The sequence below is a fragment of the Crinia signifera genome, chromosome 2 (genome assembly GCF_055691185.1).
Source record: "Crinia signifera chromosome 2, ASM5569118v1, whole genome shotgun sequence".
Lineage (NCBI taxonomy): Eukaryota > Metazoa > Chordata > Amphibia > Anura > Myobatrachidae > Crinia > Crinia signifera.
The window spans coordinates 212,083,525-212,101,450 of NC_139218.1; the positions used below are offsets into that span (position 1 = coordinate 212,083,525).

The window sequence follows — 17,926 nt, forward strand, 5'->3', positions numbered from 1 at the left end:
TTCATATACAATCGTTTGAGATTGTATCTAAATTGGCTCATTTTGGGCCATATCGTCCTGGTGTGTACCCCACATAAAACAAATTCTATAAAAAGGTTTACTTTTTTAGAGGTTAGATTATCACAAAATATAGCAGAGAAGAATATAAATCCTAATAAAGCATTTAATATCACAGGCAAAATCAAAGTGAGGACGCACTTAATTATATGCAAATCCAAATTAAAAGCATCCATTAAAAATTGAATTGCTCTTTTATAGTAGGTTCCTGAAAAAAAAGATGTAAAAAATAACATACTTAAATCATGTCAGATGAACAAAACAATAAAGTGAGATATTAGCAATAATTGTTTGCTTAGACAGATATAGTTAGAGAAAATAAATAAAATGGAGGAATGCATTAATAAATCACATTCAGCTTAACTGAGGAATTCAAATAGCTGCTTCTAATATGTATAAAACAAATGAATTTGTAATCAAAAATAATAATTCCAGCCTCTATCTAAAAAAAATACATTGCAAAGGTATCATAGTATTCATAACTGGTCACCAAAATATAATTACCAACTGCTTGGCCAAAGAATCGGGACTATTCAGTCACAATATCCATTTACCAGAAAAAGCCTTTTATTGGGGATAATCAATTACAATCACATTCACAGTCATTTGGCTTTACACCTTGCAAACACACACCTAACTAGTGTGCATGGACAGAAGATGGCTGTAATGAATGTGTAGTGTAACGTTATATCATGACCAGAAAATATAATGCACTCACTAACCTAATGGGATTATAGCTCCACCTAGAGTGGGCAATGTGTTCAGCACCTTCCAGGCATGCCCATCATTACACTGAAGTACATAATGTGTGTAATGTTTTTCTTCATTACATCTGCAAACAAATAATTGGTTAAGATTGTTGAGGAAAATATTGAATTGATTAGGAAGTGACTTAACCTGAGCACCATTAATTAAGTGAATGTAGTAGAGGTTAGGTTCTAAACTTCATCCTCAAGACCCCAAACCGTTCATGTTTTTCTCCCCACCTAATTACAGTACAAGTGACATACCTTGTAATTAGCTCTACAGGAAATGTGTCAGTGAATAATGACTACACATGTGCACCTGCTGGCTGACCTGGGCCACACAAACTGTTTGGTGTCCTCAGAACCGAGTTTAATAACCACTGTAGTAGGCTCATTCTACTTCTTTGAAAGAAAACACAAGGTTTATTTTATTTATTAACAGTTTTTTATATAGCGTACACATATTCCGCAGCGCTTTACAGAGAATATTTGACCATTCACATCAGTCCCTGCCCCAATGGAGCTTACACTCTATATTCCCAACCATATGTAAACAGACATTCTAGGGTTAATTTAGTTTTGGAGCCAATTAGCCTACCAGTATATTTTTGGAATGTGGGAGGAAACCGGTGTATTCGGAGGAAACGCCCGCAAGTACGGGGAGAATATACAAACTCTGCACAAAGCCATGGTGGGAATTGAACCCAAGACCTCAGCACTGTGAGGCAGTAATGCTAACCATTACACCATCCGTACTGAATATTCAATGAAAAATACTGTAGATTTGGTGAAATATCTGGTGCTAAATGGTGTATGCCCACAGAGTGCAGTGATATCATTTACCCAAATTTTGAATCCTCATTAAAGGGCCAGATGCACTAAGCTTCAAAAGTGATAAAATGGAGAGTGATAAACAACCAACCAATCAGCTCCTTATGATTTTTCAAACACAGTCTGATTATGCCCAGGTACGGCTTGCAAAGAAGTCTCCATCTCCAGAGCTGGCCAATTAATGCCTTGTGTAATATGGTCACTGACTATTGTAAACTCTCAAAAGGAATAATGCCTCTTTATACTGAAGTTCCAGATCTACTAAATATTAATTTTAATACATTCATGTTTTTGCTGATCAGAAGAGATGGAATTTGTAGTGACAAGCCCTGCTGTAGTTTTATATAACACACAAAGGAATTTCTAGTCCTGCTTCTTAATGGATTATCACTTGTGATTGTAACAATGGCAGAACCTCCACCTAACTCAGAGGCTAATTGCTTGTCAAATGCAACATTAGAGTCTTCAGCCTCTAATGCTATAATAGCAATAGACCACCTGTGAGACTTACCATGTAGTAATCAGCATTATACATTGCTAGCCTGTCTGCCTTTTTATATGTATGTTATTATAAAGTTTAAGGTTTTAAACAATTTTTGCATCTTATTTTAACGCCAACCTTCTGCTGCCGTCTGTCCCCTACAGCCATCTGTTACTAGGCTGTCATACTGCTGCAACACTACCGCGTAGCACCAAACTTGGCACTAATTGTAATTATCCACTGGCTGATAAAGTGACAGCGCCGCAGGCAGACTGGTCATCCTACAGCATTATTATGTCTTCCTTAATGTCCTTGTCTTGACACTGCAGGCTTTGAGCTGATTAAATGTGAAGACCCAGGGACACCACAGTATGGCTACAAGGATAAAGACGAGGGACACTTTGCTGGAAGCTCAGTGACTTTCAGCTGCGATCCAGGTTATAACTTACGTGGTAGCCGTGTATTAGTGTGCCTGACTGGAGAGCGCAGAGTGTGGAACCAGCCCCTTCCTTTGTGCATAGGTATGACAAATACTTCCTTATGAAAAATAAATGCAAAAATTAAATAGTAAATGGCTTCTATTGTGTGTTGGGAGATTTCAAATCTTTTTTTTTTTTCTCTACTGTAGCGGAGTGCGGTGGTGTTATCCGTGGAGAGAAAGTGGGCCGAGTGTTGTCTCCTGGGTATCCTGCCCCCTATGATCACAACCTCAATTGTGTTTGGATCATTGAAGCGGATGCTGGTTGCACCATCGGGTGAGTAATAACTATTAAATATTGCTATCAACAAAGTTATATAACTCATTTTACATGAGCTTAATAGTGAAGAACTTTTTGAATAAATTATCATTCATTTAAAGGGGTAAAAAATGTGCATTGTACCCTATTACATAAATGGCTTTGCCTATAATGTTCTTTTTGCCAATGTAGCAAGAGGCCAACTATTAAATAATCTAGATGAGAGATTTACGTAAACTTATAAAATAGAAGTGTTATTGGTGTTGTCTATATCATCCAATAAGATTCTAGCTATCATTTCTATATTGCAGTCTAGAAATGATAGAATATGATTGGTTGCTGTGGGGTTGATGTATGAAGCATTGATAAGGGAGAGGTGAGCCAGACAATTTTATATTATGCAAGTTATGTCTTATCAGTGCTGATTGCAGGGGCCGGCAGTGTCATCCGGAGGGGGGGGGGGGGCAATTCGGAGTCCCCCCTGTCACCTGTGAATAGATGCTGTGCACATGCGCTCAGCATCTATCCATGCCCCCACAGCAGCGAAACTGCTGTCGTGGCCTCATGGGAGCATCCTGAGTATAGGCCATGCCCCCTTCCTGCTAAGCCATGCCCACAAAATTTTCCGCGTGCCTTAGGTGCGCACCAGTGTTCCTCCTCCTCCCTACTCAAAGTTGGGAGGTGTGTGATAGCTTGGTCATTATTATAACATACAGACAAAGGATCTGGTGGATATTATTAGTGTAGTGTGAATTTGCAGCAGCATTAGACCCCTTGTTAGTCTAGTGCAGGCTGAGAGGCTTGTATTGCAGCCAAAGTGGCCTTATTTCTCCTAACCTTTGTTGCAATATGTACCTGTCAAATGCTATGTTAAATAACTTGTCAAAGTGTCAGTACTTTACTATACTTACAGAATGTACTGGGCCTGATAGCTGCTAAATTGTCCAAGATGTTGCTGTTATTTTTGTGGCTATTTACTTCTTCTAAAACAAAAGACAGAAGGGCATAAGTGAGCGTGGAAGTGAAGCATTAATGCCACTCAATCACTGTAAAAAACACAGTGCACATTTTGTACTATAGTTAATGAAATATGGAAACAGCTCAGATTATCCTCTGCTCCACTTTTTCAGATTAATTGGTCTGTTTACAAAAGGGAGGAAAACATTTATCTGGCTGTAACAGGTGTTTGCAATAGAGAGGGCTTCACCTTAGCCATTTAAAAGTAAACGCAGAACTAGCACGGAGATGGGGTGTCTATATATTTGAATGGTCAGTGAGCGGGACCAAAATGATGCAATTAAAAAGATGTCATATTGGAGAAGCCCCCTCCCCAGACATCCAAAAATAGGAATGATATATCGAATAGAAACATTTGTCATAAAACTATGTATAGTCCCAAACATTGGTTTAGGAACATTGATGGTCTCTGATGTTAACGGTTGTTTGAAATAAAGTAAACTACAGTACCTCCGTATGTAACACTCCAGACAGGGGGTTTGAAAACCAAACCTCCCATACAATATTCATAAACTTAACTTGTGAACTATCATTAATAATGTGATTTGTGTGCTCACCTTGACAGAAATAACTTTCATTTCAATCACTAATAATGTTAAACAAACATGCTATACAGGGCACTTAAACTCACAACCACACGTACCCAACCTCAAATGTTGCCATCATAATAATTCTAAATATATAAAGCTACAACCAAACACCACATTGATCTGCTTAACGTTTCAGCAATGGTTTAATCTAAAAATGAAAAACACCTTCATATAGTTAGAATCACAAGGTCTCCTGTGCAGGAACATACAGCTCATGTGTTTAGTGTTTGACTGTGGTATGTGAGGTTGGGAGTTTGAGTCCCATGCATGCATGTGGAGCAATGGGTGAAGTACTGTATAACACAGGGAGATATTACTGAATGTTCACATATTTCCTGTATATTCAATATAAGAGCCACTCAAACAAGCCTGGCAGCCTGGAGCTTACTCCTCCAATACAGTACATCACAATAAGGAGGAAAACAAGGTCTCAGGGTGGTAACTCTAGAAAAAAAAGACTGTATTATTTAATACAATTTCAAAATGAAGTGTCTATTTTTCTAATCAGTTTTAAAACTTGTATTTATCTCAGATGAAACACCATATAACCAGACCAATCTGGTCTCTTGTTTTGAAAATATATTTATTCAGAGACAACTAGAAGTCATTTACAAACTTGGATATGTTCTGGCACCAATTACAAGGAAAGAAACAAACAATTTCAAAGAAGTACCAACTTTACATATAGCCAGAGTTACATCCGGGAATTTGATGACTCATCAATTTTCTGCAGAGAGTGAAGGCTCTGATATTGTATGTTTGGCTATACACTGACATATAGGAATGGCTGAATCTGACATGGCATTACCCATGTTACAGACATGTTGATTGGTGATTTGGAAGTACCAATAGACACTGTAAATTGCATTAACAATCCTAATTACAGCTTAATCTGAACATAATTAGTGTTGTTATTTATGTTAACCTGTTTGTAGTAGACATAGTAGGAGCCGTTGCTTGGACAAAATGAGTGTTGATTAATGGTGGCAAACAGCAGCTTAGAGTCCCTAACATCCACATATTACTGTATCTTAATACAAAGACCCTCTTCCAACCATCTCTGTTTCCACATGATGTCTCTATTCTGTGACTTTATTTACTGCACATCGCTGCAGTTACATCTGTTCTCCAGAGATATCCTAAACGGGAAGCCAGTTTGTAGTAAGGGGATGGGTGCAGTTTGGCTGCCCCTGGTTTATAGCATAAAAGGTCCCAAACAGGACCAGGACTAGGAAATGTAGCAAATCTTCTCATATATCTAGCTTTTTCCTGTATACCCAGCCCCGAACCTAATAATTGATCCTGCTAACCCTCAAGCAATCTATAAAATTCCCTTAAATTCCTTCATAATCTTTATCCAGTAGCCATGATGGATGGATGGAAACAGTTTAACCTTTTACCGCAATGGTAATGTTTCAGGGTTATCTAGTGTTTTTCTCTTCGCAATGAAAACAATTATCTTGGCACACATGGCGATGGCTGTGTACTGCTTTGCTGTGTGCTTGGATAGAATATCTATGAGTCTGGCAGCATACATTACCTAGAGGGCTTACAAAGTCTGTACAAAAAAAAAATAACACATGTAGAGCGGCAACAAAGAACAAGGATTAATGTCAACAATATTCATCCCCTTTATCAGCGACATCAATCCAGATTTTACACCAGCCACTGTCTCCATGTCTCCAGGTATAAAGCTGCCTTGTTAGTTATGTCTATATGTGAAACCTATACAATGTTCGCTCAATTTGGAATAATGCATTTATTTAGTATAGAGAATTAGCGCATAATGCTTACAACAACTTGGATAAAATACCAGCTTGTCAATTCAACATTGTATTCATAGCAATAGTGCTGTGTTTCATTCCGGAGCAGACAAGGCTTTGTTAAATCCTGAGACGGTTGCACTTGATTAACTGTAAGAGATCTGCAAGATTTATGGGATAATAAGAGAAAGTGGTGGGGGTCTTTCTACAGCTTTTCTTCGCCAGAGGGTCTTGCAACATAATGCTTTTGTTCATAACTTAGCAGCATTTCTCACTGTGATATAAATCCACCAGTGTATTAGTAGGCTGAAGTGTTTCTCTTTGAATTTGCCCGATATCTGAAGATATTTCAGATGTTAAAACCTATAAATGTCCTATGAAGAGATGGTTGATGGACTGATTTATATTATCATTTGCTAATGTTGCCCTCAATCTTCTGATGGAAAATGTAGCTCTCAGGAATTCAGGAATGGCGCAGGAATTCCTCTGCAGATCACAGATACAAAGATATTGAACAATTGAATTTCAGATCAGGCTCACTTATTACTTTTTCACGAGGCATAAACTGCGTGTGACGGATGGCGAAGGAAGTGGAATAATTTGTTAGGAAATGTATTCTGTGCCAAGCAGAGACTCTGACGCTTTCATGGGGAACAAGAGGATTCATCTCACTCTTTTAACCCTCGCCTGATATTAGGGTTGAATGATATGGTATATAATCTTCCACAACTTTGACTACAGTCAAAACTAGATAAAAGCTTGGAGCTGTGGGGGGAAAGCACCAGGACCAGCCTATGTAGCAATACTTCCCCAATACTTGAATGTGCCCCCCTCCTTCTCATAACCACCTGTACTGCTTCTCATGATTCCTGGACATTGATGATTCTTTGAAAATGATTTAAAAATATTTCTTTGCCGTCAGTCCCCGGCAAAGGTGTGTTCATATCTCCCCCCCACACATCCCTGCAGAACACATACACATCTACCCCACCATGTGCTTTTCCTGTAATGTGTACCTCCGCAGATTGCACACCCTGCCAGCGCTGACCTATGCAGTGCACCAAGCTGGTTGCCTCAGATGGTATCTCTGCGGATACTGAGGATGTGGATGTTTCTGTGCAGGGTTTATCATACTACTACAGAAGTATTTGCTTTCCAATATATATGCATTGGGTCCTTGTATGGCTCGCCCCTTACAGTGTAACCTTCGTAGTGCGCCCACCATGGCTGCCTCATCTGGTGCACTTGTGGATGGGATGAAAAATACATGGACCTGAGTATACACTGAAATCACCCATTTTGGGTAATTTCTTTTAGGGGTAATCTATTCCACCCAGGGTAATCCTACACAGAGCGCCTAAAATGGCTGCCGCACCTGGTACCTTGTCAGGACGGAGTACACAACCCATGGAAGTTATTATCCAAAATACTGTGACACTCCTGCATTATGCTTACTGTGGGCCTTATTCTGGTTCACTCTTTCTGACAAAATCCTTCTCAGATGAACTAAACCATGTGCACTGCAGGGGGGCAGATGTAAAATGTGCAGAAAGAGTTAGATTTGGGTGAGTTATTTTGTTTCTATCCAGGGTAAATACTGTCTGCTTTATTTTTACACTGCAATATTGATCTCACTTTTAAGTAAAACCCCACCCAAATCTAATTCTCTCTGCACATTTTACATCTGCCCCACCTGCAGTGCACATGGTTTTGTCCATCTAAGAAGGATTTTGTCAGAAAGAGTGAACTAGAACGAGGCCCTGTGTGCTCAAGGGTTTCTTTTGTCTGTGACTTGTCTGTTACTGTACTACCAATATCCTCTGTATAATGTGCATTGTTTTTTAATGTCTGTAAAGTGCCTTGAGTCGTGTTGGAGAAAGTGCGCTATATAAATTAAATGTATTTACTTGTAAAAAGTAACGGAAAAGTTTCTCTTCCCCGAGGAGCTCGCAGCCTAAGTGACAGTCAAGTGGCATTCACTGGGGTCCTCTCAGTGTTTCATGGGCGTGCCCACAATAATGGTGGGCATGCCCATGGAAATGTTGGGTGGACACCAGCGAGCACCGGTGTGGGACTGCCTGCTTGGGGCAGGTGGATGACCTCATATGATGTTAGCACCCACCCCGAATTCGTCAGAAAGCATCCATCTGTAAAGTAAGTACAGGCTTACAGAGGAACAGAGGAAAAATCATTTAATTGTGAGAAACCATCAAATGATTTTTCATCTGTGTACACGCATGCAAGCGAATGTGTATCATATTACGGAGATTCGGATGGCGGGCCGGCATTTATCTGCTCACTAATATATATACAGCCTAGTGAGCAGGTCTGAATGACCCCCATTAGGTGTGCATCTTCTAACCTCTCCCTCTTATGTCAGTATGCTCAGTATTTGTGTTCTGCTATATAGTGCTCCATTGTATGTATGGTCTCTTTTTGTCAGTAAGAGTCCATCAAAGTTGCAGATGCTTTGCTTGGTACTCCCTAGGTAAAAACACTAGGAAAATAGCACTTTCTCCATTTGCTGGCAGGAAAGGCACATTTCCCAGGTGGAAAAAGGGAGTTATTGCATAGAAAATTGTTATCAGTAGTGTAATATGCAGCAACACACAATGATTGCTGAATAGTGGTAAATAGACCTTTGAATAAACATGTATACTGGGATTGGTACAGGATGCCAGCAGTCAGAATAGCGACAGCGGCAAGTGACATGTTGAGGATCCCAACACCCCCTTAGGTAAGTACCCTAACCTTATCTCCCTCCCGCAGCCTAACCCTAACCTCACCATCCCTTTTTAGTACCTGTCACGGACCTACCAGTCGTTTCTCCAGATACGTCAATCAGTAGCACCGTCTGTGACTTGGGGGTCACTTTGGACACCCGGGGTCATACATATATACGGTCACTGCCACCAGCACAAACCCAGTTTTAGGTTTCCACTTGCAAGGTACACTTGTGCTCACACCTGAACACACAATAAAATATATAAAAAAGGCATAACGTGAGGCGTGAGCCAATAGCCATTGAATCTTAAGTAGCACAGATTTCAGAACTATAATTTATTTCCAAGAATACTTCAGAGCCTTAGTTACAATAATGGTTACAAAAATGGTTAAATATATTTTAAGAATACACAAAGGGCCTTATTCAGATCTGAGCTCAGTGCAAATTTGTTTGGAAAATGGGCAAAACCATGTGCGCTGCAGGTGGGGCAGATGTAACATGTACAGAGAGAGTTAGATTTGTTTTGATTCTGTGCAGGGTAAATACTGGATGCATTATTTTTACACTGCAATTAAGATTTCAGTTTCATACATGTTACATCTGCCCCACCTGCAGTGCCCCTGGTTTTGCCCATTTTCCAAATAAATTTGTACTGAGCTCAGATCTGAATAAGGCCCAAAGAGTAGAAAAATCTCACAAAATAAAAGGAATAAATTGACAGAAAACCTAACTCACTTACTTAAATGATCTTAAGTAATTCTGTTGTGGGGGACTTTCACTGAAGGGGTGGTATGGTCATTTCCAGCGCGTAGCTGAGGTCCCCAAGAAATGCGCTTCAGACACTGGACAGGTTAGACAATTATACCTTTGCAGATTCATGCCCCCACCTTTGGAATTGTAACCAGCTCACTGCTGGACAATGGACCCTGCAATAAGCCAACCCCTAACCTAAGTATCTGTAACCTGAGTATTTATGTGAATACTGAGCCAGCTTGGCTTGTGAGTTACAATGTTTAAAAAAAAAAAAAAACATTTATGATGAGACCTGGTTTACGAGGTCAGTGACCATCGAAAGATGTGGGAGGTTCCCCCTGCCCTGAGAATGGATGTTACTGTGTATGGATGGTGCCAGCCAACCATTTGCAAGGCGAGGTTTGGTGGACTCGCAAGGCTGCGAATTTGCGGCGTTGCAAATCAACCAGAATAACCCCCATAGTTTGGTGCATTTAAGAAGGAGTTTGCTTCTGCAAACCAACCATAATCCCCCCCAGTATTTCTTCTAGGTACACTTGCACAAAGTCAAGGATTTTGTAGGAATATAGTTATGTGTATGATTGACGAATCATACCAAACAGATAAAAATGATCATCATGTCGATTAAAACACAGTTCTGTACATCACTTTTTGTTTGTTTGTTCAAGCATTCACAAACCTAAGGTGATACGCACAGAGCCAGATTAAGGTCTAAATGGGCCTGGAGCTGAAAATGATCAAGGGCCTATTATGCACAATAATAGGGGTTGTGGCCAGCACCTAATAATGTGGGGGGCGTGACCAGTGTTCTGGTTGGGTGGTCTGCTCATGGGTGTGTCTCTATTTTTGTAAATACTTTCAACTAATTATATATGCCTGGAAAAACAGGGGGCTGACATAGGAAAAATGCAGGGAGATATCCAAAGGTGCACCCGCAGGATGCCGATGTCCTAAGATACTTGCGGGGTGAGGCGGCACTCCAGTCAGAATAAAATAGTGTGCCGAGCGTAGCAAGGCACCGTGCCCTCTGCTTGGCGAGTGCAGCGAACCCGAAAGGGGGAGCGATCCACAGCCCCCCCTTGTCGGCATTGCGGCAGACGGGAGTCCGGCGTCGGTATTTTGACCGCCAGCATATCATACCGGACCCCATATATCCCTTAGACAAATCATGCAACACAATAGTAACCCCTTTATATTGTACACACCCCTTTATACTCTTACACATTATGCCACATGGAATGAGAAAAAAATTCACACTGACTGAGCCAAAATTCACACTATGGTTCACGGATTGAGTCAAAATTCACGTTATGCCACACAGATTAAGGCAAAAATTCACATTCTGCCACATGGATTGAGCCAAAATACACACTATACCAAACAGATTGAGCAATAATGCACAATATGATTCATAAACGGGCATTGCGCGCCAAAGGTGTGCATTAAAAATTACACCATAATATCCATTACATGTTAAGCCACACACCATAATGTCCATTACGTATTAAGCCAAACACCATAATGCCTATTAAAAATTATGCTACATAAGTGCTGCTTACCTATATGCTCATTGCCAGGGGTTCCATGCTCATTGCCAGAGTTTCCATGCTCATTGCCAAGGGGGAATACATGCTTGTGGTAACTGAGGGACAGCCGCCGCCAGGCAGAAATGACAGCCATTGACAGCCGGACAGAGAGCAGGGGGCTGCCCGGCTGTATTCAGAGCAATGTAGGTCCCAGCTATTTGATATATTACCCCTTTCACACCAGAAAATGCAGGGATTTACCCAGGAATATTGACCCAGGATCATGCAGGGACATTCCCGGATTGGCCCCTTTTACACCAGCCTAGTTCCTGCATTTTCTGGCGTGAGGAGGAGAGAAAACTACCCTCCCCCCTTTAAACAACCAGCTATATCTTCAGAACCAACTGACCCATTTACACGAGGGATTCGAATTATTTTCAAATGAATTTGGTCTTGTGAAACTGGGCCATTTGGTTCCAGAGAAATCTGTCCTCAAACAACATGAACAACCATGAAATTACATTTCAAAAATGAAAAAAATAAATAAAAATAAACGGTTTACACGAAATATCTCTAGAACCCTTGAACCCATATGGACCAGCCTGGTATCAGATTGAAGGCCCAGCAATTTGGGTTAGACTGAGATCAACCTTGAGCTTCTGTGATGCCGTTGGAACCAGGTGGGAGTCGGAATTTGTGGGTCTCATGTTATCCTATGGGGAAAACGTTCCAGCTTTGCCTGGCAGTATCTCCGGTTCCCGGGGGGCTAGAGACACGGGGCTGGGCTCGTTAGAAAGCCCTGACCCTCAGCTACAAGATGGGCCTATTTAGAGAGTGGGCCTGGAGCTGTAGCTCCATCAGGCCCATTGTTAATCCGGCTCTGGATACGCAACTGGACATGTGGGGATAAATGGTTAATATTCCTTGGTGTGTGCTGTATTGTATATGGAAGCAGGATGATTTACTGAATTTTTCTATGGAAAACAGAATAATCCATCAAAACAGGCTGTGATGGAAATATCTTTAAACTTGTTAAATCTCCCCTAAGATTCTTCCATGGGAATCTGTAAATTAATTGTTCCACTTGGAGTCCAGAGAGTATCTCTGCTGGTTACCTGTGTATAATCTATCACCCTCTGCTCGCTTACACTGGTTCATTTCACACAGTGTTATGGTCTGGCGGACACACAATCTGAATTCTTCTCCTTCACACCTAATTTCCTGCCTTTGGTGGATAACTACTGCAGAAATGTACTCTCTCTTTTGAGCCCAGCTTGCATTACATAAGGAATAACATAACAACTCAAAAGCTTGGCTTAGGGCTAGTTATGATTTCAATTTATATGAATGTGTGTGCACAGTTTTATTTCAGGAACATAAAACAGCACCTGCTCAGTGATATGTTAGTTAGTATAGCTATCCACTCAACAAATGTTAGGGAAATGGTCAGAGCACAGCTATAAGGTGCTGTGTATCAGAAGGCTCATTTGTCTGGCTATAAGGGATTTATATATATATTGAATGAGATAGGAAATGAGATGGGGAATGGTTCCCTTGGAGAAACACTCACAAGAGTTTGGAATATTACCACATATCACACCCATATGGTGTTCAATAGACTTCAAAGTGTGATGCAATTTGTCAGGGAGAATCCCCTCTTCCAACTACCCACATAAAAAAGCATGGTAATGTGCATAACTGGTGGGTCTGTTTCTTATGTTATCCATTCTTAGGACGCCACTATATTACATGTAGTGCATCCAATAAAGAAATAGAAAGATACTGGTGTAATTAATGCATAAAAAGTACCTTTTATTTACATAAAAGTGAAAAATAGAATAAAAAATGAAGGCTCCTCAACTTGAGGATGTAGAGAAGGAAGATGTAGGGAAGGCTTCCAAGTTGTATGCTTATTTTCCAGACAAAACCTCACAGATCACCAAATAACAAGTGCACGGAAGCATGCATAATCTTCATCCCACCCCACTGCACCACTACACGTTTCTGTAATTTGGCTCATGATGATGATACTATTTGATGCAAAGAAAAAGTGGGAGGAAACTTATGGAGGTTGCAGGATAATGTTTGCCAACCTTTAGTCTTCAATTCATTATAGCCTTTTGTGGTTTTTGAAGTGGAAATTGAGAAGTGGGGGTATGGAAAATGTAAGTGAATTATTTGATAACCTAGTTGGAACAATGGTAGAATTGGCTGTATAGCTTATTGCCGTGTACAGGCCCAAAATCTGCCATTGGCACTGTCACGATATGCATAAACTTGTCTGACAGTAGAGTATTTCTTATATCACTACACTTAAGGCCCTCTTACACTAGGCTGAGGTATCGCATGCTGCTTCACATATTATACCTCAGCAAGCCCCTGTGGCTCCCCGGCGGCTAAATCACATGAAATACATTGTATGCAGTCATTATACCATTATACAGTACATACAATTTATCGCATGTGATCCCATTCACTGCCCTGGGATATGATTTATCCTTTTTGTAGCAGTAACAATTTCCGGATCCGATCGAATTGTAAGTACAGTAAATAAAACATACGATTGGATACTTTTCAAATGATTTTTCGTGCCGATTGTGTAGTAAACTGTCATATTGTGTGAGTGTATGGCCACCTTTACTTACGTTTTTACTGACATTCTAGTGTGGTGTTTGCATTTCATGTATCCAAAGGCATCTTGTTTTATCCTTGTGTTGACCATCAGTAAGAATTTTGGAGAAATCTACAGCAATCTGCAGTGTAATTAAAATATTAGTTAAAATCGTAATAACAAACGCCTGGTATATTTTACTAATGTTGAATAATGCACCACCATATATTTAGTCTTGGCAAGGTAATTTAAAGCCAGATTTGATCTTTGCAACACATATATATTGTTAAATATAAAATCCAGAACACTATACAGTATCTGTAAAATGGATATAGGCTTGTGACATCGGACGAGGCACATCTACTGTATAATACAGACACATAGATAATGTGCAGTCTGCAATGTAGAAGCATTTCAGCCTATCATTGTCACTATATACACAAAACACATGTTCTATGTAGGGATCCTTCTCACTCTGTCACTGTCATGCATTACCATAGAGGACAGACCCGGTCAGGAGCTCCCTCGTGGCTGAGTGTCACTGTCACCCAGGGTGGAAGGGACAGGCTGGGGGCAGGTAGTTAGCAGACTGTCTGTTTTAATCTGCGTGTTTCATTTCTCTGCCTGCACTAAAGCTGATCTCTGAAATCCCCTTTGCTCTGTCTGAGATTGTAAGGCACTGTTGGATGCAATTTTGGATAAAAGTCCTATATAAATGCAAATAGGTGTCTGGATACAATGTATGCTAATCAATGACAAAACTGGCAGAAATTTGACAGAGTGTAATAACACAACCACAATGGCTTTTTAATTTCTCCTGTGATGTTAGGAAGCCCTTCATCAAAAGGTCTTCCTTGTGTGCATCTCACATTAGAACCATGCCTGGCTTAAATTCACTTGCATGATTAGCAAAGCATTGCTTCAACACCTCACAGAAATATAATGCCACCTGAGTAAAAAAAGGATTTCTATCTGTAATGAAGGCAATACGATATACTGTAGAAATTAAAAATAGAATACAAAGAGGATGCCCATTGGCTTTCATTATTTTACTAGTTACCAGCCCATCAAAATGACAGAACAGCATACCGCCCAACATGACTCATTCCAGGAGGGACACAATGCTCTGTTTCTGGGCTTCCCTCTTCATTTATGATTGCCAACACTGGTTTTGAACAGGTTGATTGAGAAGAAAGGTTTTTCACCACAGGTGTTTAAGAGGAAAGTCCAGGAATAGAGCACTGTGTCCCTCCTGGAGAGAGTCATGTTGGGAGGTATGCATAACAGTGATGTAAATGCCAGGGAATGTGCGTGGCTGAATTGAGCAACACTTGAACTGCTCCATTAGATGCCATCTAGTGGCTGCATGTGCCCAAAACACTTAAATTCCCCAATAGAGGTGACGAGCAACTCTAGGCCAGATACAGATGTAGCGGGATTCATCTTTGCAGGGGATGGCGATGGCGTCGCCATCGCCATCCCCTGCCCCGCCGCCATCTGTATGCCAGAAGGGGACGCGCATGCACGAGGTGCGCGCGCGTCCCCTTCCGACGGTGCTGCCTTCGGTCGCCCGGTGCCCACACCGGTCGACCGCACCCCCCCGCAGCCTCCTCGGGTCCCCCCCTGCCCCCTTGAGCGGGAGGCGGACAGTAATGCCCGGATACTGAGACGCGCGTGCGTGGGGGACGCACTCGCGTCTCATTCAGATAGCGGCGCCGTGTTGCAGGCAATCGCCAGCAAGGATAAGACAGGATTCATCTGTACTGTATGCCTTTTTCCATCGCACCACTGAGTAAGGGGGGAAGTGGGGTATTCAATGTAGGGTCATGACTGTCGGGCTGGCCCGACAGCAGTGGACCTGTCCTTTTCTCAGCCGTCTCGACACTGAATCGAGAAAAGCGGGCGTGGCCATGAGATGCGGACCGAAATTGTCGAACTGCGGCCGGGAGTTTGTCAATTCCCGGCCATTCTCAACAGAACTTTCTGCCGAGATCCCAGTTCAGTGCTGTCGGGGAAGATATGGACTGAATACTCCCTATATTTTTAGGTCTCCAACAAGTTCTAAATCCCCTCTGTTATCAAAACAAGAGTTTTTTATTGGCCAAATGATACTATTCAAGTACATCTTTCATTGCGAGGGATGTACCAAAAGTTCTACATTATGTATACAAAAAAATGAATTTGCTGGGAAAATATAATAGTTCAGAAGTGCATTGAAAAAAATGTGATTTGCTGTAAAAACATCTGTCAGGACCCATCTCGCTCCTAATTTAACTGACCCCCCAAACATGTTTTTTTTTTCCAAAACAATTTTTTATTTTATTTGAAAAAGAATAGTAAAAAAAAAGAGAATAACATTACAATGCTTTTCTGAATGTTGCAGTCAACATTTGTTTGTAAAATAAAGTCAGAGTTACAAAAGAACATAATAAAATATATGTTTATATATCCAAAGACCATAGTCTCCGCCTTATTCTTTGAAATTTTAAAGTGCTTTTAGCATCATAATTAAACAGTATAACATTCCCCAGAACACCCCCCCCCCTTCCCCCCCCCCCCCCCCACTTCAGGTCACGGAGATGTCTAAGTAGTGCTAAGAGACCTTGTCAGGTACCAGGTCGTTCCCTCGTACAGGGAGAATATGCGTCTCTGAGACTCACCATCCAGCGATTTAATATATACCTCCCACTTATTCATGAATTTCTTGACTCCCTGTTCAATATGTGGGATTGTGGAACGCCTGTCCAAATGCAATAGATCCAACAATGTGGACTTAACAGAATTCAGAAATGGGGGGGTAGACACAGTCCAACTTCGAAGAATAGTTTTCCTGGCTACTGTTACCACCACTACAAGAAAGGGTGTTAGGGCAGTCTTTCGGCCCTGTAGATTCCAGTTTGCAAAATTCGCTTAAAGCAACGCAAGTGGATCTTTGGTCAATTTCAGGTGGCACACATCATTGATAAACCCCATTACTTTGTCCCAAAATTTACGGATGCGTCCACAATCCCACATACAATGAAAGAAGTCTGCTCCTGATCCCTTACACTTCAGGCATAGGCCCATTTCCCCCGGAACAAAGTGCTTCCTCTGTGCCTGGGAGATGTAAGCCCTATGCAAGGTCTTAATGTGTACCTCTTGCATCTGTGCAGAGTGAAGGGTTTTTAATATTTTTTCCAGGGGTTTGCTAAAAACCGTGGGGTCTGAGATGCCTGTGATATCCCTCCCCCAAGCCTCCACGGCCTTAGACCACACGACATCTGCCTGTAATGGGAGCAACTCTGAGTATACATATTTAATCCTAAAGGGGCCCGTGGAGCTTAGAACAAATATGGAGTGTAGAATGTCAGGTGTCTCAGCATTTATCATTGGTGACAACATAGATTGTGCATAATGTCTAACCTGGAAGAACATGAATAAGTCTATATTAGGCAAATCATATTTCTCCTTAAGGATCTGAAAGGACATAACCGTGCCCCCCAGATCAAACACATCTTTTATCAATAAAATCCCTTTTCCCTTCCATCTGAAGTAGCCAGAATTATCCATCCCTGCGGGGAAAGAAGGATTTCCCAACAGAGGCGCATATTTAGATATCGTATGTCTCCTCCCCAGCCTCCGGTTGATCTTAACCCAGATAAGGTAAGTAACACGTTATCAAGAGCACCAGCAGGAAGAGATTGACGTGGCAAGTGTAGTAACGCTGCCAGGGAGCACGGGGCCACAATGTCATTTTCTAGTGTCCTTTCTGTCCATTGTGCAGCCAATCTAAAATATATCTGAGAAAAACCGCGTGAGTGAACGCCTGTAAATTGGGAATCCCTATACCCCCGTCTGCCTTTTTTTAAAAAGTTTTATGCCTGGCTAATCGGGGCTTCTTCCCTTGCCAAAGAAATTTAGAGAATGAGGTGTTAACCTTGGCCATATCTTTCCTAGACAGACCCTCCAAACATGTTTTATAAATATTGGGAGGTTACAGTCCTGATGCCATAACTCACTGATGATAGTTACAGTATATTGTTATTCACAGGTATTATATATTTATTATAAACAGATTCTTCAGATACTATTACTGTATAAGCATTTCTT

The 17,926-nt window shown here is 41.2% G+C and overlaps 1 protein-coding gene across 3 annotated transcripts in view; it reads left to right on the forward strand.

Annotated features, from left to right (window-relative positions):
• Positions 1-17,926, forward strand: part of CSMD2 (CUB and Sushi multiple domains 2) — a 909,603-nt gene that overhangs the window by 745,741 nt on the left and 145,936 nt on the right. For all 3 annotated transcript variants that reach the window (XM_083173665.1, XM_083173666.1, XM_083173667.1), the window contains 2 exons: positions 2,445-2,636; positions 2,744-2,870. In XM_083173665.1, the coding sequence (XP_083029791.1) occupies positions 2,445-2,636; positions 2,744-2,870 (319 nt within the window). The remainder of the gene's footprint in view (positions 1-2,444; positions 2,637-2,743; positions 2,871-17,926) is intronic.